This window comes from Daphnia pulicaria, chromosome 1 (genome assembly GCF_021234035.1).
Source record: "Daphnia pulicaria isolate SC F1-1A chromosome 1, SC_F0-13Bv2, whole genome shotgun sequence".
NCBI lineage: Eukaryota > Metazoa > Arthropoda > Branchiopoda > Diplostraca > Daphniidae > Daphnia > Daphnia pulicaria.
In genome coordinates, this window is record NC_060913.1 from 21,891,156 (window position 1) to 21,912,048 (window position 20,893).

Here is a 20,893-nt window from a genome sequence, read left to right on the forward strand (position 1 = left end):
GGTTGGATTGCAGGAGTACTATAATGTTATCCCATGGGATAACCCGGGATAACCATGAAGAGATAAGATATTTCAGCGATCTAATCCGCTCTTGTCAAGTCAACTCAAAAGTTACCATCACCTTTGTAATCGCATTCTTCATTAATGAATGAAATCCACGATTTCATTCTTTTGATGGAAGAAATTTTTGCCGATTTTTTTTTTCACCGGTTCTATAATAGTTCTGTAATAGCACCGCGTTTCCTTGTTTTGTTCTTCCGTAAACGCTGAGACATCCCATTGCGGACTAATGGATAACGTAAAGTCGCGTAAAGTATGCGCGCTATCCATGTGTTCCTTCCCCAATATTGATAATATATAAATCACTTCCTTTCAACTTCGACATCTCTATTCAGCATTCACCTTCATTATTTTTAGCTTTTGGCCCATCACTGCCAATTCAGCTCTGATGTCTGGCATATCTCGACCACGCCAAAAAACGATATTCCCATTTAAGTATTGTGCTGTACGAGTTATTAATAGTCATCCGGATTAGTCTCCGTTCGAACTCGGCGTTAATACCTACCCTCAAATGGGCAATGGATCTTTTTCTTTTATAGAGCGAGGGAGGAAATACTATAGATTTCCATAACCAACCCGAAATTGTAGTATGCAAAGTTTTATGAGGTTGAAGTAAGGAGACACGTATATCAACTATAGCCATTTATGTCGTTAATTATGTTAATTTCATTACATTGTAGTAACACTTTTTATTGGGCTTACACACTAAATTACATGATTCGGGCGAACCGGTTTGGCGATTTTTTTTTAAATCATGTTCAGCACACAGACTTCAAGTCTTATAATACTTGCATCAGCAGCTGGTTCAGTCCAACATACGGTCATGATTTGAGTCCTTTAGAAGAAATAGCTTATAATGAAAAATCTAGTCTGTTGCAATAGTCAATTCGGTATCTGAAGCCCACCCAAAATTTTAGTGTGAAAGTCTTATGAGATTGATGTGAGGAAGAGTCAGCACGCTTAACAAGTAAGTTCTTTCATTTTTCTTGTTTTGTTTTTTTTTACCTCACATACAATAGGCAATAGGCCCTACCTACTAAACTATACATGATTGGGTGAACTGATTTGGCGATTTTTTAATCATATTCACTCTGAACCAGCTGATACATTTATAACATCTTATTTCCCCGGAAGATTAAATTTAAAACTCACATGCGCTGGCAACCGACAAGTAAAATAAATAATAAATACCAAATACGGAGTTAACTATACATATGGCATGAAGCCATGAAGTCAGCGAGTGAGCATGTTTCCGGGTTCGCGGTTTGTCTGAAAGAGCCCTTGTTTATAGTTAACGTCCGAGCTCAAAGACCTTGACCTTTCCAAACTGACAATGTTAACAATTGCGCAATTATTGTGTTTTGTTTGACCACAATCATAAATAAATTTCATGTAGCCTTCAGACAGTCTCTAAAAAAACCTCTGGTGTTTCACACACTGTTCACACCAAGCAATTACGATCGACAAAATACTGTGACAACTGACTGCAGTATATCCACTGCTAGCTCATGTTTCACTCGACATTTTGTATTTTGCTTTACACTCTGCTAGCAGGTAAGGCGCGATACAAATAATCTACCTGCAAGAGGACAGATTTTGGGCAGTCGATTCACAGATAAAGAGTATTTAAATATATTAGAAACAACTAAAATTTCCACGGAAGGAAGCCGCAGATAGCTCCGTTCCAAGGTGAGCGGCCATACGACGCTGGAATGTCTTTCAAGAAACAGATTCCCGTCGCCGAGTTGTAGGTAAACGCGTTGCACTTGCCGTCATCGATGCAGAGTCGGCCGCAATGTTCACCCGGGATGGTCTTTCGGCTGAGGTCGTAGCCGGGGAAGTCGCAATTCTGGAGCCATTTGACACCGCCGTCGCCGGTGTTGTATTCAGGCCAGCGATCTTCCACCCCGAATGGGCGAAGGTTAAGACGAGGGATAGAGGCGGAATCGCAATTCAAAATCGGGTTTCTGATGGAAATCAAACGGAGAATAATCAGTCAATGCGTCATCGTAATTTTAAATTAATTTGTCGATTTACTTACACGTGAGATGGTGTTTTAAAGATTAGAGGCTGGCTGGATTTTACGTTGCTGTTGTCACAGACGAGACGGGCAAAACTGGCGCGTCGGATTTCAGTCAGTTGATCTAAAATTTTGTTAAAAATGAATCAGTCAAATCAGAGTCAAATTTTTGATTGTTTCATACCTTTGGTGAAGCTGCTGGGCTGTCCAGCGAGATCGTAGAAGAAGCGGTCGCCCCGTTTCAGTTTCAGAAACTGGTCTGCTATGATGCACTGAAAAGTGGGTCCTACCAAAGCACCTGGAGCCAATCGCTCTGACATGGCCCCGATGAACAGGTCGATGTCGTCAACCGTATCGTACAATTTCGCAAATTTATCCAAAATCTGTTAAGTATATCATCTCATAACCTTTTGTTAACGTGAATTTAACGTGAGCTGTAAACGTACCGCAGGGGAAATCAAATTGAGAAGGTCGCTGAATTGGCTAGCAGGTGGCAAACCACATTGGGTCCGATAGGCGTTATAGCCGGGAATACCTATATCACAAAGTGTTATTACATTATTAACTTAATGGAAAGACGTATAGTAAATAGGAAGAAATACCATGATCACGACCGCGTTGGAGGTTAAGTGAAACCAAATCCAAGCCGAAACCCTTGCCTTGCTCTTCAAACAAATGATTTGTCACCTGTGACATAAACAATAACACCATCAGCATATTAAAATAAAGATATGAAATTGTAATAATCAAATTTACCTCCTGGGTGAAATAGTTTTCCGCATTTTGACTGGGCTGACTGGCCAATCCAATGAGAAACTTGTCGAGATTGCCCGGCGTGTATATTTCCTGCATTTTGAAAAAGTGTTGACGTAACAGGATTTCTCGATCCTTGGTCCCCCGCTGATTAGTCAAACTGCACAAACGTTCGATTCATCAGACCCATAATTGAATAATTAAGGAAAAATGATATGCGTACTGATGTTTCCCTTGGATGAGGGTGTGGCCGAACCGGAAAGCGGCTGCAGCAAATTCGTTCAAAATGGACGGATTGAGGTTCTTGTCGTAATCTTGACTGGAACCTTGTTGCAGTGGCAGCAGACCGAGTTCCTGCATTTTCGCTCGACCGATAATGACGGGCAGCCATTCGTTGATTGTGATGTGCTGCATTTGGGCGGCCAGAATTCGTCTGGCCTCCTGGTAGAGACGCTCGTCGTCCCATCCGGGATTCAAACGGGCCAGTTCAGCCGCCAGTCGATTGTGTTCACGCAAGAAAATCGTATGGGTCACAGCTAAATTGGGGTGCTCGTTCACTCGAGATGTATCACCTATTAGGCCCCCAACAAAGTTTGAAAATTTTTCTCCGACACGTACATTTTGTCTAAATGTTATTGACCTGTTTTGAAGCACTTGACATCGGTGGGTGGATCGATTCCGGACACTGTTTTGGACAAGGTACACGACACCTTAGACTCCTCGTCGGCTGGGAGTAAATCTAATTCATTCCTGGGAGTGACTTTCATGCCGCCTTTTTTAAACGTTCGTAATTCCCGCGCTGTTTTGTCGTCGGAACCGTAGACGTTCGAGTTGTCCAGAAAGTGCGTCAATTGGTTCATCTATATCCAAGATTGAGGTGATAATTAATTGCCAAATGAATAAGTGTAATCAACTCACCTGTTCGGAAGCGCCGAAGGTGCAATCTGACCTGCGAATCGGTGCCGAACGGACCAATGGCATACAACGTTGGCCAAACTTGGAGAAAAAAGAATCGTTCTCCGGAATCTCAATCGGAAAACATTCGGGATGGATCAGCTTTTTCTCAATAAATTTCCCATCCGGCATACAGCACGGAATAGTGCTTCCATTGGCTTTTAAAAAAGGTTTAGAATAAGTAAATTTACTTCCTCGCTTTGAAACTTGCTAGTAGTACCCATTTTGAATTCGGGAGTTCTCGTGAAATCGTGATCGATGAACTGCCCGTACTGCATGACCCAGGTCGTGTCACTTTGGCTGGGAGAGTCAATATCGACGGCGACGGTTGTTGACACCAATCGAGCGCTACAATTCACACGAATCAAATATTTCTCAGTCAGCCAATTTCTTAGCGAATCATATCTTGTAAATCTTTGATTACGAGGGAAGTTCGCCGCCATTTTTAGCTCGTCTGGGAGTCCGCACACCTATCGAATTTGATTCATTTCAATATAAATATAATTCGAGCATGACAAAATATTTGGGTATACCGTCAGCGTAAGCAGAAGGAAGAGCCCGTTGGAATTGTGTGAGCGATTTTCCCCAGGAAGGTCGCTGGATGTTGTTGCACGATCCATCCAGCGTTCTGTAAGGGGAACGGATTGTTTTTTCATCACAAACAGGATCGGCGGTGCACATTCCCGACAAAATCGTGTCCTTTAAGTTGAATTGTTTCATGGTCCTCTGAACATCTTCCGGCTTAATGTTAAATCTTTTCCGCACCCACAAATTATTGTTAATTAAAATGAATATCATAACGAAGGATAGACAAAAAAAAATTACCTTTTAACAATCTCAGTGACGGTGTAAGATTCCATCATTGCGTCACGACTCATTTTCTCTGACTCCGCTGTGCTGGTGAAGACCAGCGCGTGTGTAGCACGAGACGAGCCGGGCAAAACAAAAAATTTTTTCACGAAAAGTTGAGTCTCTATCGTGTCGGTGACCTTCATCTGCAGTTTACCGGCCTCAGCCGCCGAGTTCATAGAGTTGTTAATGCTGTTGTACTGCTGCTGTTGCTTAGGCGAATTAAATACGAGATTATATTGCTTGGCTTTCTTCTCGTTATCTTGCAGAGGGGGTGCTCCGTAACCTTTCAAATGAAATCAGAAATTGTAAAAATTCAAGTTATAAAATGTCTAAATTAAAATACTGTTTGCAGGAAGATCTGGACAGCAAGCTCCCGGACCGCCATCGGCTAAGGCGCAGCCCGCGCCGGGAGTGGTTAAAACGAGATCGTACCAGACAGCGCAGTCTTTGACCGGCCGGCATTTCGACTCTAATCCACCAACTGCCTGACAAGAATCGAAATCCCTGAAAGGTAGGTAACCACACACGCCACCGTTGATGGGTGTACGAGGAGTATTCAACGAGGTTTTTTTAAGGTAACAGGTCCCATCGCTGTGGCGGAAGTGGTTGCATTCAGGATTGGCAACGCACAGGCCGCCGCATTGCTCTCCGGTAGCCTCGATTCGCCCGATGTCGTTGCCGAAGAAATCGCAGTTGAGAAGCCACTTGACGCCACCTTCTCCGGAATTCCAAACGTCCCGAGGCGGTGATTCTGGTACATGATGGTAAATTATACTGTAACGATTGATCATTAACATTAAAATATATAGGAAACGAAAAATTACCGAATTTTAACGGAAGATAGCCGCACACGCCACCTTTGGCGGGGGTACGACGACTTGTTAGCGGTAATGTCTTCAAGTAACAGTAGCCATCGTCGGTGTAACGAAAATGGGTGCATTTGGGGTGGGCAACACAGAGGCCTCCGCAATTTTCGCCGGAACTCGGCAACCGCTCCAAATCGTTTCCGTAATAATCGCAATTGAATTGCCATTTGACGTTGCCGTCGCCGGTGTTCCAATTCTCTTCGATGGCGTTTCTTGCTGCTTGACAGCCAATAGCGTCTCCAATCCTCAGATTATCGCAAGCTTGGCCGCCAATCAAGGACGGATTGATTTTGTACAGAGCATCTAGATCGATTCCGCAAGAGATGGCGATCTCCCAGCAGGTATCCCATCTTTTAATCGGAAGACAATTTCTGCCGGCGTCGAAACTCATGAGGAAAAGACATACGACACCAGTGATGGGCAGCTGTAATTAGTGAATAAAATTTTCGACCGTATGATTACGTAAATAGAACAGAAAATTTTAAAGAAACTTTTACTGTGATTTTCATGGCGCAGAGCTTGTTGGCCGGCAGCTGGAGAACAAATAGTTTACCCCTCAACAGCAGGAGAGATAATTAATGGACAGCAAAAAGATTAAGACCAGATAGCTTTAAAAGATTTAAAAGTGACAATTAATCATACAACAGTCTTACCGCTTCTAATGTCTAAAGAAGTATCTGCAGTTATTTCCAACAAATTTAAAGTAGTTAAGAATTGCATGCAATGAATACCTGCTAGTTAGATAGAAAAATATAAATAATCCCAGCTATACGAAAGATAAATTGGAAGCAGTCTTCAACTACTGTGGGAAATGACCTTGATTCTTCTACCAATTTTGCCAAAACCATGTTAGTAATTGTACTAAATAATAAGAAAATAGAGGCTTACCGTATTGTTGGAAGAAGAAAACAATTTTTTAATGCTAAAATGCTAAAATCTTACGAAATTTCAATTAAGATTCTTGAGCTCTGATCGACGACGTCTGCCCAGTTCTGTTGTAAGTCCTGCAGAATGCAGACGACCTTCCGAAATCCGAACTGCGAATGTCGTTAATGAGCGTGTTGTCCTATTACCAAATACCAGACTGTAGAAAGCAGGCATGATGTGCATGTGTGAATGTGTGATTAAACACACAAATTTGTTTCTATTTTCTTAAAATCAACACAAAATTGTAATCGCTTTCTGTTTGAGTAAATTGGAAATGCACTGACATAATGTCGTAATTGTTGCACAATTCACCCCAAGCGGGCATATTACGCACTATAACGATCGGCGCGAATTAACTGAACGAATCTTGAATCGAAACGATAATCAAATAAAAATGTATTACTCTACCTTAAATAAAACAAAACAACTGATTAATTGCGAGCCCGAAGGGCGAAGCTAATAATCGCATACGCAGAAAAAAAAAAGCCATGTCACTTTGTCTGTATGTATGTATGTATGTATGTATGTATGTAACGCTCCATAGCTCGGGTGTTTCACGACAGATTTCGGATTTTTTGGTCTTAAAAATCAGACAAAAAATATGCGGTGCGACCAGAACAAAAATAATTTCATTTACTTAATTAGTTCTCCTGTAATTAATGAAAAACTGTTAAAATAATTGCTTAACGACTAAAGACATCTGGCGGTGGCGACTACAACTTTTTCACCTTAGGTTTAAATTTCACTTTCCACTACATATGTAAGTGTCATTTATTTAACGTGTTAAGTTTAAAATTCATCCTTCTCGTCGGATAATTTTTATTGAAATATATTCGTAATGGATGGTTAAACATGAGTAAAATAATTTTACGAATATATTCCGCCCAATCAAATCACCACCAGATGTCCGTAGTATCGCCGTGATGACGCAATCTTTGATGTCCCATCCATGACGCAACAACCAGATTTGCATTTATGTTTTGCAGTTATTTGACTAAAAGATGGTTATTTTTAAATTCAATTATTGAACTTTATGTGTAAAAATTGGAAAATAAGAGTTGAGCAAACTAAACGTTAATAACTTGCAAGAATATTGAACTGTGACAGAAAAATCCTGTTTTAAGACAAAAAAGTCTGTGAAGTGTGAAAGTGAATAAGTCCGACTAAACAATAGGCCCTGAATTTGTCAATTAAGACAGTTTTCAACTGGCTTACAACTATCCCTTCGCGGCGAGCTGATAAGCTTGCTTTTCTATCTTATTTGAATAATTAAAACGGAATCACTGCAACAAAATTCAAGTTAATTGGTTGACACAATTTCGAAATATAGCCGTAATTGTAGGAGGGAGTCGACTTGCAAACAAAGATTTGCCCTTCTTTTTCATACATAAGGGATCGCCACCGCATATGATCCCATTGTACACCATCTGTAAGCTTCTACGCCTTCTAGATAAAGTTACTGTGATTAAAACCAGCAAGCAAAATGGAATCTCAAGCGAATGTTGAAATGGTATGGAGAAAGGTTTGGAAAAGATTCTGGTACTACGACTGGAATATGGGATCGGGATTGGTCAAGAAATGGAGAAGAGTGATGAAACAAGTCCCGAAAAATTATTCGCCACCATCCTCGTACCCGCACCCCGCGACGAATCCTCAGCTGATAACTTACGCGGACTGCGAGGCATTTTTCGAATCTGTAACCAGAGGCTCCAGGGAGGATTTGATTAAAACTCTCAACATCCACGGACCGAAAGTGACTACCGAATTGTCAAAATCGTACAACGAACATGGGCAGACCCCTCTTCTGGTGGCCATCCGCCGAGGAAACTTGGACATGGTTAAATTCTTGGTTGGCAAACTGGGCGTTCCTATCGAGCAAATTGGACGAATGGTGTGGAATGGTGTCGAATACCTGGACGTTCCAGCACTATACGCGGCTGTCGTTTGCGGAGAGTTGGACATTGCCGCCTATCTCCTTTCCATGGAATTTGAATCGGATCAACAAACCGCCCAACTGATCGAATCCATCGTCTCAAGTCCCAACGGCCGACAGGAAAAGATCAACATTCTGGAACTGATGGGTGCAGTCAATTTTTACTTTTACGAAACGCATCCAGCCCCGCAAAACGGCCTCATGTACTGGAGGGCAGCCACGCATCTTCGCCAGTCGACGGTCGATGGTGAACCGGACCTAATACCTAAAACGATTCTTCCATCGGACGCTTATGGCTCGGCTTTCGGCTTGACTTCCGAGTTTACCACATTAGAACAACTGGAGCAGCTGTCTAGACTCGAGCTCTTCACCCAAGCAATTTTGGTCAGCCAGCGAGTCCTGGACATGGTCCGTCCTGGTGTCCATATCTTCAATCTCACCTTCTTGTCCCAATGGGCTTCGATGTGTTCCTTCCGCCAAGGGCAGAGCGGCCGCGCCATCCACATACTGACGCTCGTTCTGCAGCAATCACAATCACTTGAGTGGAAGGGATTAAAGACGAGTCGAATCATCAACTGGGCCCTGGACATCATGTTGTCGAGCATCACCAATCTGCAAGAGAATCCGGAACAAGACGAGTTTCCGTTTGCTAGTCTGATGGCCACCTTCGATTTTGCCACTCAGTACATGGCGCATCTGCAAGAAAATCCCCGACAACAAAAGATTGACCCGAGCACTCGACTCGGTCTGGCAAGTTTCATCGTGGGATTGATTTATTGGGCCCACGAGCTGGTGCCGCAATGGAGTGTCGTGGATCGTCAACAGTTCCAGCGCAGCCTGTCCCTTTTCATAGCCAAAGACCACCGATGGGGAAACGCCAATCAGAATCTTCTCCACACGATTTGCCATCTGGAGAGTACGAGTCACACGTTCGCTGAAATTCACGAGTTGATGGACAGAGACAGCGACTCTGTGACTAGCGAAGACATGGGCAGCAGCGACCTGGATGAAACAAGCGACTTGAATCATGGCGAATTTGAAAACAACAGCGACACGGTGAACGATCTGCTGGACAGCAATGACGACATGAATGATGACCCTGCCGGCGGGAGCCAATTTGACTTTGACATCATTTGTGCGTTGAAGGATGAAGATAGCTTCAGTGATTACAGTGACAACAATAACGTGAGCGGATGTTCGTCGTGTGGGCACGGAAACGACGAAGTGATGTCTGCGGACGAAAGTGACGACGAGGACTTTGAACTGATTCGAGATTATCGCGACGAAGACGACGAAAGCGACGATGATCCAGACGAGGATTTCCAGCTGTCTGTGACCGAGTGGATCCTTCGACTCGGAGCCGATCCTAACGCGGCCGACTTGCACGGAGCAACTCCTCTCCACTTGGTGGCCTTGAATCGTGGCAGCGCTGCTCAAGGTCGGCTGCTGCTGGAATACGGGGCTCACATAGACCAGACGGACAACACAAGTACGACCCCCTTGATGCTCTTCCAGGAATGGCAAAGCCTGCTCTCCCAGGAATGGCCAGACGAAATAATCGACCGTGATGAGGATAACGAGCTTAACCTCCATTTGCTCATCAGAGACGCTCTGACACTGCCTCTGAGCTGCTTGGCTACACGAGTCTTACGCCAAAGTGGAGTTCCATTCGACGATGCAGAGAAGGTTCCACCCACTCTACAAACCTTCATTCAGCGACATTAATAAGATATTTCCGATGGAAGATGAAATTTCATGTGTTTGGTTCTTTTGATTTACTTTTGATACTTGTCGTCACTGTTCTGTCAGTTGATTTCAATAAATTTCATTAAAATAAAATAAATTGTTTCGCCTATTCATTTGTTTGATTGTTTAAGGGCTTTGTTTGCCAAGTACCAAGTTGATTGTAGGTTGTAGGACCAAGATGTTGAGCTAAAGCAAGCAAGGTTCAAATTCGCTGCTTCTTCGCTAGTGTCACGACGACCTAAGGCTCCTTCATCATTACCGTACATCCAAAAGTGTAAAGTTCGCCTAAAAATAAAATATGAAAATTAGACTGAATCCGAGAAACAAAAAACGAGTAAATTGTAAACTTACCTTTACTAGTAAGGCAGACTGTGTGCACACCACCGGCAACTACACCCATTATAAAGTTATAACCGTAGCCTTTATTCTCTGAATATTTGATCAACAGCAATCATCGTAATCAATGATTATTGTTCGAAATACACTTTTTACTACGATCCGATTAAATCTTTTAATCAACTTCAAAAGGCTGCTGAGAATAACTACACCCGAGTCCATGCGACTCAGTTCTATAATTTCATTGATTTCTTTTACATGTCACTTAATGAAAACATTTTGTTTCTATAAACCGTCACGCTTTTTTAATATAAGATACCTTTTAAAAATTTCATTATTTGATTGAATCGCCAATAAGTTAATAATCATCAAGAGCTGGTTCTAAAATTGATAGAATTTCAGTTATAAGACGTCTACTGAGAATTTGATCCGACGCCAAAGCAGATGAAGAAAACAAATTATCTCGAAGAACGAAGCACGCCAATTACAAGATTTACGGTAAGTTATAAGACGAAAATTACATTCAACTAAATATCTTAACAATTATTTCACTAGAGGCACGGTCAAACGAACAGTGGTGCCCAGCAAAGGGGGTTAACCTCGTTCGGAAGTGGAGGTCGAACTGGAACCAACTCCGCTGCTGCAGCAGTCTTGGATGGTGTCAGAAGATGTTTCCATTAAGGCCAGGGTGGAAGTTCCAGGGAGCCGTTGATGGGCACTTTCGGTCTCTTCGATGGCTTTCAGCAAAACCTTTCGCACATCCCTACCAGGTGGGGCTACTTTCATGGCCTCATTTAACCCTGTGAACGAAATTTGTATTGGACGAAACATTTAAGGGTTGATTAGGAGACTTACTTGCGTCAAAGGTGGGTGCGTTCTTCGGAGTTCTTCAATTTTAGCGTCCAACGTACGCTTACGTTTGAGACTCTCATGAAATTCATCTTCGCGCAATTCGTAGTTATCACGGAGCTTGACTTCAAATGGGTCGTCACAAAGCACCATAGAAAATAGTGCAACTGACAGACGAACGTCACGATAAAGTGGCTCTATTTGTCCAGGAAGCCGAGGCTTTTTGTGCAGCGATTTTAGCCACTTGAAGACGCTCACCATCTCCTGTTGGCAGGCTTCGGAAAACTGGTAACGGTAGGGGAAGCAAACGCGCAATGCTGAGTGACTAGTCCACATTTGTTTGTGGCAGCCTTTATTATGTGATGTAATCAAAGTTAAATAACCGTTTTCACGAAGGAAAAATCACATTTTACGAAAATAGTTACCTCGCAATCGAAACTGATTCTTTCCTGTTTAAGATCAAGATCGTTATCAGCTAGCTAATATTTAATCCTTCAGCTTCAATGATGGAATGTCCGTCAAAAAGTAATGCGCAGCGTGGCAAATTCAACTCGAAACTAGTTCTTGGATGTCCGTTGACCATTGCTCGTGAATCATCTACAAAGACATTTAAACAAATTCTAAACACATGAGCCCTTTAATATTTTACTATTGAAGATAATTATTCAATTACACTTACCGTGATGGCCGGTAAAACTGGGTCAACGTGAATTTCTGTTTGAACTCCAACTGAAAACTCTGCTAAACACGGCTGCCAAGTTTTCGTTCGTGATTCGACAAATTGTGATTGCTGGTTGACCTTTCCATCTCTAGATTGAAATAGTGTTAAATCAGTTACGGTGATTTGGTAGTACCACAAAGAAAATAGCTAACCTTTCAGTAGAAGCTACGGTCTGAAGAATTTGACATGAAAACACATCTATCAGACCTTAGAGTGCAATCTGTGAGCGTGGTAAAATGCTTCCGTCTAAACTCAGATTGTTAACAGAAGCATGGACCAACTTGTTGTTGTTCAACTGGGCTACTATAGTCACATTGCTTTTGGAGACACACATAAACTAACAATTAAAAAGAGAGGTTTAATTTATTTGATCACATGGTTCAAAACTCACATTTCCACCTATATACCCAAAAGAGCCATGCGCAACGTGTCGGCGGCTCGAGCTTAGGTTGAACCTAGACTCTTCGGTAGTACGGCCGTATCTGCATCAACATCTCTAGAAGCTGATAAACTTCTAGAAAATAAAATTGCCAAAGAAATGAATTTTTTTAGAACTGTCTCAAGTTGTTTCTAAATTCTTGACTTACTGCGCAATATTTTCCTGGTTTAAGCCCATGTCAATATCGACTGAAGCGTGCTCCGAGACGAGTGTACCGACCAACGAAAGAGTTCCGTCCTGGGCAATAGAAACGAGTGTGTCGTGCTGTGAGGGGCTAGTGCTGGGTGTGTTGGAGAAATCAACTGCCAGTGAAGGTTGTGACAAAGCCAGATCCGATCCCGAACTGCCCAGTAAAGGTTTGGGTTTTGCTGGGCTTCTGCTGGCCGCATCATCCAGCAACATGGGTGGACGAAATATTGTGTTTCTTTTATGGCGGGAAATTAAACGAACAGAAATTCGTTAAAGGAAAATTGTGCCATGAATACACATGGATTAAAACTTACTCTTTTCTTCGAGAAAGTGTGACCGATACTTCCAAGAAACGAATGAGAAGGCGGCACGATTCCGATTCTAAGGGAATGGCCCCGACATCTCGATGACGGTTGTAGATGAGTATGCGAATGAGCACCGGATTGGAGACCGGTAAGGGTATTAGCAGCTCCGAATTCCATCCAACTCGGCTCGGCTGGCGGCGGCAATTCCAATTAAAATCAAAATAGCATATGACCTACAAAAGTTGAGAAAACAAAAAAAATTACATTAAATTAGAGTAACAAATAGCCTTTTCATTAGGGTTTAGTTCACAATTAAAATACCAAGTCTGTGATTTCTTTGCTGAAAATAGCTACAGCATAGTTTTCCCCAAAAAAACCGCCATCACAAATAACAAATTGCCAAATAAGCGTTTTGCAATGAACCAGCATTCGCTTCCAAGACGGTCGTAATCAAAGATTACAGAGTCTGAAATGAGAAATAAGGAATTTCGCTAAAATATAAAAAAAAGTTATTTTCATCAAATCACACAATCACGAGTTCTGAATTCTTACTCAATAATATTGTTATTCACATTGTAAGGGATGTCTGTAGAAGATGTTGAACGAATATCCCGATTTTTTTCCTTTGAATCTTAAACACTTAAGCAAAACTGGGTTGCCTGTATCGACGATTCCACACCAGCATTGACGTTCTTCTCAGTGTCTTTTCTTCAACAGATTTTGTTGTTGTTGCCGATAGTGGAACTGTAATCCACGCCAATCACCATGTAGACTGGAGATTGGAATTCTTCTTGTTTCAGGCAAACGTCCTGATGGCAGTCCACATATAGATGAGTGATGGTATAGCTTTAAGTATTTGTTCTACATTGCTGGCGTCTCCATGGGCAGAGGTAACTTTGGCAGTCACACTGCACTTGAAAGCTTAGATTTGTTTCATTGGAGCCTAGTGGTAGGATGATTTTTATCTAATAAAAACACACAAAACAAAAATAAATCTTCTTGTAGCACAATTTAGGGGAGATCCAATAATGCAGGCGAAATGATTCATGCCTCACTTCTTACACCAATGTGACCTGAACATGGGCCGTTGCAAACATTTACTTCATTTGATTGTTTTACAATCACGTTAGAATTTAGAAGGTATAACGAGACACCCGTGGCCGCGTTATACCAAATGCTCACTAGAATCATACAACTCAGATTGCAACTTGGCAGCAATACAAAGCTCATGCCAGCCTTACCGTCAATGCTGTTTGTGTTGCTGTGAGTGTGACTGTTGACACCTAAACCTTACAAAAACAGCTTTTGCAGTCCTGCAGAGTGCAGACGACCTTCCAAAATCCGAACTGCGAAATGCGAATGTCGTTAATGAGTGTGTTGTCCTAATTCCTATTACCAAATACCAGACTGTAGAAAGCAGGCATGATGTGTGAATGTGTGATTAAACACACAAATTTGTTTCTATTTTCTTAAAATCAACACAAAATTGTAATCGCTTTCTGTTTGAGTAAATTGGAAATGCACTGACATAATGTCGTAATTGTTGCACAATTCACCCCAAGCGGGCATATTACGCACTATAACGATCGGCGCGAATTAACTGAACGAATCTTGAATCGAAACGATAATCAAATAAAAATGTATTACTCTACCTTAAATAAAACAAAACAACTGATTAATATTTGAATAATTAAAACGGAATCACTGCAACAAAATTCAAGTTAATTGGTTGACACAATTTCGAAATATAGCCGTAATTGTAGGAGGGAGTCGACTTGCAAACAAAGATTTGCCCTTCTTTTTCATACATAAGGGATCGCCACCGCATATGATCCCATTGTACACCATCTGTAAGCTTCTACGCCTTCTAGATAAAGTTACTGTGATTAAAACCAGCAAGCAAAATGGAATCTCAAGCGAATGTTGAAATGGTATGGAGAAAGGTTTGGAAAAGATTCTGGTACTACGACTGGAATATGGGATCGGGATTGGTCAAGAAATGGAGAAGAGTGATGAAACAAGTCCCGAAAAATTATTCGCCACCATCCTCGTACCCGCACCCCGCGACGAATCCTCAGCTGATAACTTACGCGGACTGCGAGGCATTTTTCGAATCTGTAACCAGAGGCTCCAGGGAGGATTTGATTAAAACTCTCAACATCCACGGACCGAAAGTGACTACCGAATTGTCAAAATCGTACAACGAACATGGGCAGACCCCTCTTCTGGTGGCCATCCGCCGAGGAAACTTGGACATGGTTAAATTCTTGGTTGGCAAACTGGGCGTTCCTATCGAGCAAATTGGACGAATGGTGTGGAATGGTGTCGAATACCTGGACGTTCCAGCACTATACGCGGCTGTCGTTTGCGGAGAGTTGGACATTGCCGCCTATCTCCTTTCCATGGAATTTGAATCGGATCAACAAACCGCCCAACTGATCGAATCCATCGTCTCAAGTCCCAACGGCCGACAGGAAAAGATCAACATTCTGGAACTGATGGGTGCAGTCAATTTTTACTTTTACGAAACGCATCCAGCCCCGCAAAACGGCCTCATGTACTGGAGGGCAGCCACGCATCTTCGCCAGTCGACGGTCGATGGTGAACCGGACCTAATACCTAAAACGATTCTTCCATCGGACGCTTATGGCTCGGCTTTCGGCTTGACTTCCGAGTTTACCACATTAGAACAACTGGAGCAGCTGTCTAGACTCGAGCTCTTCACCCAAGCAATTTTGGTCAGCCAGCGAGTCCTGGACATGGTCCGTCCTGGTGTCCATATCTTCAATCTCACCTTCTTGTCCCAATGGGCTTCGATGTGTTCCTTCCGCCAAGGGCAGAGCGGCCGCGCCATCCACATACTGACGCTCGTTCTGCAGCAATCACAATCACTTGAGTGGAAGGGATTAAAGACGAGTCGAATCATCAACTGGGCCCTGGACATCATGTTGTCGAGCATCACCAATCTGCAAGAGAATCCGGAACAAGACGAGTTTCCGTTTGCTAGTCTGATGGCCACCTTCGATTTTGCCACTCAGTACATGGCGCATCTGCAAGAAAATCCCCGACAACAAAAGATTGACCCGAGCACTCGACTCGGTCTGGCAAGTTTCATCGTGGGATTGATTTATTGGGCCCACGAGCTGGTGCCGCAATGGAGTGTCGTGGATCGTCAACAGTTCCAGCGCAGCCTGTCCCTTTTCATAGCCAAAGACCACCGATGGGGAAACGCCAATCAGAATCTTCTCCACACGATTTGCCATCTGGAGAGTACGAGTCACACGTTCGCTGAAATTCACGAGTTGATGGACAGAGACAGCGACTCTGTGACTAGCGAAGACATGGGCAGCAGCGACCTGGATGAAACAAGCGACTTGAATCATGGCGAATTTGAAAACAACAGCGACACGGTGAACGATCTGCTGGACAGCAATGACGACATGAATGATGACCCTGCCGGCGGGAGCCAATTTGACTTTGACATCATTTGTGCGTTGAAGGATGAAGATAGCTTCAGTGATTACAGTGACAACAATAACGTGAGCGGATGTTCGTCGTGTGGGCACGGAAACGACGAAGTGATGTCTGCGGACGAAAGTGACGACGAGGACTTTGAACTGATTCGAGATTATCGCGACGAAGACGACGAAAGCGACGATGATCCAGACGAGGATTTCCAGCTGTCTGTGACCGAGTGGATCCTTCGACTCGGAGCCGATCCTAACGCGGCCGACTTGCACGGAGCAACTCCTCTCCACTTGGTGGCCTTGAATCGTGGCAGCGCTGCTCAAGGTCGGCTGCTGCTGGAATACGGGGCTCACATAGACCAGACGGACAACACAAGTACGACCCCCTTGATGCTCTTCCAGGAATGGCAAAGCCTGCTCTCCCAGGAATGGCCAGACGAAATAATCGACCGTGATGAGGATAACGAGCTTAACCTCCATTTGCTCATCAGAGACGCTCTGACACTGCCTCTGAGCTGCTTGGCTACACGAGTCTTACGCCAAAGTGGAGTTCCATTCGACGATGCAGAGAAGGTTCCACCCACTCTACAAACCTTCATTCAGCGACATTAATAAGATATTTCCGATGGAAGATGAAATTTCATGTGTTTGGTTCTTTTGATTTACTTTTGATACTTGTCGTCACTGTTCTGTCAGTTGATTTCAATAAATTTCATTAAAATAAAATAAATTGTTTCGCCTATTCATTTGTTTGATTGTTTAAGGGCTTTGTTTGCCAAGTACCAAGTTGATTGTAGGTTGTAGGACCAAGATGTTGAGCTAAAGCAAGCAAGGTTCAAATTCGCTGCTTCTTCGCTAGTGTCACGACGACCTAAGGCTCCTTCATCATTACCGTACATCCAAAAGTGTAAAGTTCGCCTAAAAATAAAATATGAAAATTAGACTGAATCCGAGAAACAAAAAACGAGTAAATTGTAAACTTACCTTTACTAGTAAGGCAGACTGTGTGCACACCACCGGCAACTACACCCATTATAAAGTTATAACCGTAGCCTTTATTCTCTGAATATTTGATCAACAGCAATCATCGTAATCAATGATTATTGTTCGAAATACACTTTTTACTACGATCCGATTAAATCTTTTAATCAACTTCAAAAGGCTGCTGAGAATAACTACACCCGAGTCCATGCGACTCAGTTCTATAATTTCATTGATTTCTTTTACATGTCACTTAATGAAAACATTTTGTTTCTATAAACCGTCACGCTTTTTTAATATAAGATACCTTTTAAAAATTTCATTATTTGATTGAATCGCCAATAAGTTAATAATCATCAAGAGCTGGTTCTAAAATTGATAGAATTTCAGTTATAAGACGTCTACTGAGAATTTGATCCGACGCCAAAGCAGATGAAGAAAACAAATTATCTCGAAGAACGAAGCACGCCAATTACAAGATTTACGGTAAGTTATAAGACGAAAATTACATTCAACTAAATATCTTAACAATTATTTCACTAGAGGCACGGTCAAACGAACAGTGGTGCCCAGCAAAGGGGGTTAACCTCGTTCGGAAGTGGAGGTCGAACTGGAACCAACTCCGCTGCTGCAGCAGTCTTGGATGGTGTCAGAAGATGTTTCCATTAAGGCCAGGGTGGAAGTTCCAGGGAGCCGTTGATGGGCACTTTCGGTCTCTTCGATGGCTTTCAGCAAAACCTTTCGCACATCCCTACCAGGTGGGGCTACTTTCATGGCCTCATTTAACCCTGTGAACGAAATTTGTATTGGACGAAACATTTAAGGGTTGATTAGGAGACTTACTTGCGTCAAAGGTGGGTGCGTTCTTCGGAGTTCTTCAATTTTAGCGTCCAACGTACGCTTACGTTTGAGACTCTCATGAAATTCATCTTCGCGCAATTCGTAGTTATCACGGAGCTTGACTTCAAATGGGTCGTCACAAAGCACCATAGAAAATAGTGCAACTGACAGACGAACGTCACGATAAAGTGGCTCTATTTGTCCAGGAAGCCGAGGCTTTTTGTGCAGCGATTTTAGCCACTTGAAGACGCTCACCATCTCCTGTTGGCAGGCTTCGGAAAACTGGTAACGGTAGGGGAAGCAAACGCGCAATGCTGAGTGACTAGTCCACATTTGTTTGTGGCAGCCTTTATTATGTGATGTAATCAAAGTTAAATAACCGTTTTCACGAAGGAAAAATCACATTTTACGAAAATAGTTACCTCGCAATCGAAACTGATTCTTTCCTGTTTAAGATCAAGATCGTTATCAGCTAGCTAATATTTAATCCTTCAGCTTCAATGATGGAATGTCCGTCAAAAAGTAATGCGCAGCGTGGCAAATTCAACTCGAAACTAGTTCTTGGATGTCCGTTGACCATTGCTCGTGAATCATCTACAAAGACATTTAAACAAATTCTAAACACATGAGCCCTTTAATATTTTACTATTGAAGATAATTATTCAATTACACTTACCGTGATGGCCGGTAAAACTGGGTCAACGTGAATTTCTGTTTGAACTCCAACTGAAAACTCTGCTAAACACGGCTGCCAAGTTTTCGTTCGTGATTCGACAAATTGTGATTGCTGGTTGACCTTTCCATCTCTAGATTGAAATAGTGTTAAATCAGTTACGGTGATTTGGTAGTACCACAAAGAAAATAGCTAACCTTTCAGTAGAAGCTACGGTCTGAAGAATTTGACATGAAAACACATCTATCAGACCTTAGAGTGCAATCTGTGAGCGTGGTAAAATGCTTCCGTCTAAACTCAGATTGTTAACAGAAGCATGGACCAACTTGTTGTTGTTCAACTGGGCTACTATAGTCACATTGCTTTTGGAGACACACATAAACTAACAATTAAAAAAAGAGAGGTTTAAATTATTAGATAACATGGTTCAAAACAAACATTTCCACCAACCTGAACAAATGATGTCAGAATGGGTAAGATTTTTTCAAGCAGATTGACTCTATTTGTTTCAACTGGGTTTGGAACAGTGGCTTGAAGAGATATATTGCTGTTAACACTGCAATCTCTTGTGAATCGGACATCTTCAATCAACAACCCCAGTAGCCTCTTGGTATCAGCGGTGAAATCTATTGCAACGAAATATTTCGTTGCACTAACTAGCCATTTTGGCTATTGCAACGAAAATTTCGTTGCACCACGATGATATGATGATCCCATGACCACCTGTCCCCAGAGAAAATGGTTGGTTGGTTGGTTGGTTGGTTAGAGATGGGTGCATTGCTGTCGACATCAGAGAAAATGGTTTCGAGAAGTTTAAAAGTTTGTTTGTTGTTGTTTGACACTTTAAACTGTTTGTAGCAGACGACATAGCCATCTAGCGGATTAACATTGTCATAGGGGAACGGGTGGGGTAGTCGGATAAGGCGTCAGTTAGTAGTACTACTGTACTAACAACTTGACCCCGAGTTCGATTCCACATCCGGGTACATCCATAAAAAAAGAAAAATAATTAAAAGAGTCTTTGACCGTAGCGTAATCGCTGCGGTATGGGGTCAGTCTCAAGACGATACCTGTGCGCTTCAGGTGAGATTTGACTGCAGCATGCTCTACTCAGGATTTCAAGGGGAATTCTGGGCTGCAATGGGTCCTTAAGTGTAAATTGCCCAAATGACGGCCTGCGATTGCTCACGCAGACGGTCCCACCCCCCACTGACGGGGAAGCGAGTGGCGGATAAAACCGAGCCAAGGCGAATTCGAGCAAATAAAAATGAATAAAATTCGCCGGACGGTGTACAGACTGCACGGGCAAGGGTCATTGACCTTCTTAAGGATGAACAGTCGCGCGTAGTCCTAGCATTACGTGGTATCCATTGAAAGAAATCGTCTTACCGAGTTTGTTGTCGCAAAGTTTCAACGCTGAACTACCGATATCTGTCGTCGTAGCTAGGTGAACCACTCCGCCAATTAAACTTGCCACCGACCTTCCGCCTTTCAAATAATTCACGAAAATAATTCACGAAAATGCCGAGGTTGCCGATGAGGCCGTTGAAGCCGTTGCGCACACCGTACTATGTCCCTGCCCACGCGATCTATGACATTGAAAAGTTTATAACAAGAAATCCGACCAGGCCAGAGAGGATCAGATCATACAAACGGAGAGAAAATAAAGTTGTCACCGCTGTTGCACCGCCATCGCTGTACATGCGATGCAGCACAACTCCCGTTGTTGACCTGGTGATGCCATCGATCAGTCGAATGCACCTTGTGCCGAAAGGAAAGAAAAAGAAGCCGTTTCTCAAGGACCAAATGATGACTGACATCAAGTCACTGAAAAAAGAACGTATGACACCAACCAAGTCAAAGGTCCAGAAGAATAAGCTTCCTAGAGTAGTCCTGAAGACCGAGTCGAAGGCGGCAGTAGCGGCTGAAATCGCCAAGGCCATGAAATCGAAAGCACCAACTATCAAGAAAGAGGCGAATTG

The 20,893-nt window shown here is 42.8% G+C and overlaps 2 protein-coding genes and 1 long non-coding RNA gene across 6 annotated transcripts in view; all 3 read right to left on the minus strand.

Moving 5' to 3' along the window:
* The window catches only part of LOC124321086 (uncharacterized transmembrane protein DDB_G0289901-like), a 122,328-nt gene that overhangs the window by 33,203 nt on the left and 68,232 nt on the right, over nt 1–20,893 (minus strand). The gene's annotated exons all lie outside the window — the stretch shown is intronic.
* LOC124321085 (peroxidase-like) lies at nt 1,572–14,302 on the minus strand. Of its 3 annotated transcripts, XM_046783989.1 has the most exons (26): nt 14,192–14,302; nt 13,503–13,915; nt 13,272–13,441; nt 12,960–13,183; nt 12,605–12,880; nt 12,425–12,531; nt 12,170–12,354; nt 11,976–12,105; nt 11,722–11,893; nt 11,497–11,646; nt 6,003–6,070; nt 5,464–5,929; nt 4,983–5,390; nt 4,613–4,922; nt 4,321–4,541; nt 4,212–4,257; nt 4,008–4,135; nt 3,752–3,945; nt 3,474–3,693; nt 3,057–3,405; nt 2,837–2,993; nt 2,683–2,767; nt 2,527–2,615; nt 2,265–2,463; nt 2,102–2,204; nt 1,572–2,027 (listed from the first exon to the last, which is right to left on the minus strand). In XM_046783989.1, exons 10-26 carry the CDS (start codon nt 11,630–11,632, stop codon nt 1,706–1,708), a joined length of 3,501 nt encoding a protein of 1,166 aa, XP_046639945.1. In that variant the 5' UTR covers nt 11,633–11,646; nt 11,722–11,893; nt 11,976–12,105; nt 12,170–12,354; nt 12,425–12,531; nt 12,605–12,880; nt 12,960–13,183; nt 13,272–13,441; nt 13,503–13,915; nt 14,192–14,302; the 3' UTR covers nt 1,572–1,705. The 3 variants fall into 3 exon arrangements, with proteins under 3 accessions (XP_046639945.1, XP_046639946.1, XP_046639948.1); XM_046783990.1 differs by lacking the exons at nt 11,497–11,646; nt 11,722–11,893; nt 11,976–12,105; ... (5 more) ...; nt 13,503–13,915; nt 14,192–14,302 and adding exons at nt 6,237–6,331; nt 6,394–6,555 and having other exon boundaries at nt 6,003–6,113; XM_046783992.1 differs by lacking the exons at nt 11,497–11,646; nt 11,722–11,893; nt 11,976–12,105; ... (5 more) ...; nt 13,503–13,915; nt 14,192–14,302 and adding exons at nt 6,237–6,331; nt 6,448–6,547 and having other exon boundaries at nt 6,003–6,113.
* LOC124321099 lies at nt 17,080–19,649 on the minus strand. 2 transcript variants are annotated; one of them, XR_006914134.1, is made up of 7 exons: nt 19,362–19,649; nt 19,109–19,293; nt 18,915–19,044; nt 18,661–18,855; nt 18,242–18,585; nt 17,402–18,186; nt 17,080–17,335 (listed from the first exon to the last, which is right to left on the minus strand). It is a non-coding gene; the product is annotated as an uncharacterized LOC124321099 (long non-coding RNA). The 2 variants fall into 2 exon arrangements; XR_006914133.1 differs by having other exon boundaries at nt 17,081–17,335; nt 18,661–18,832.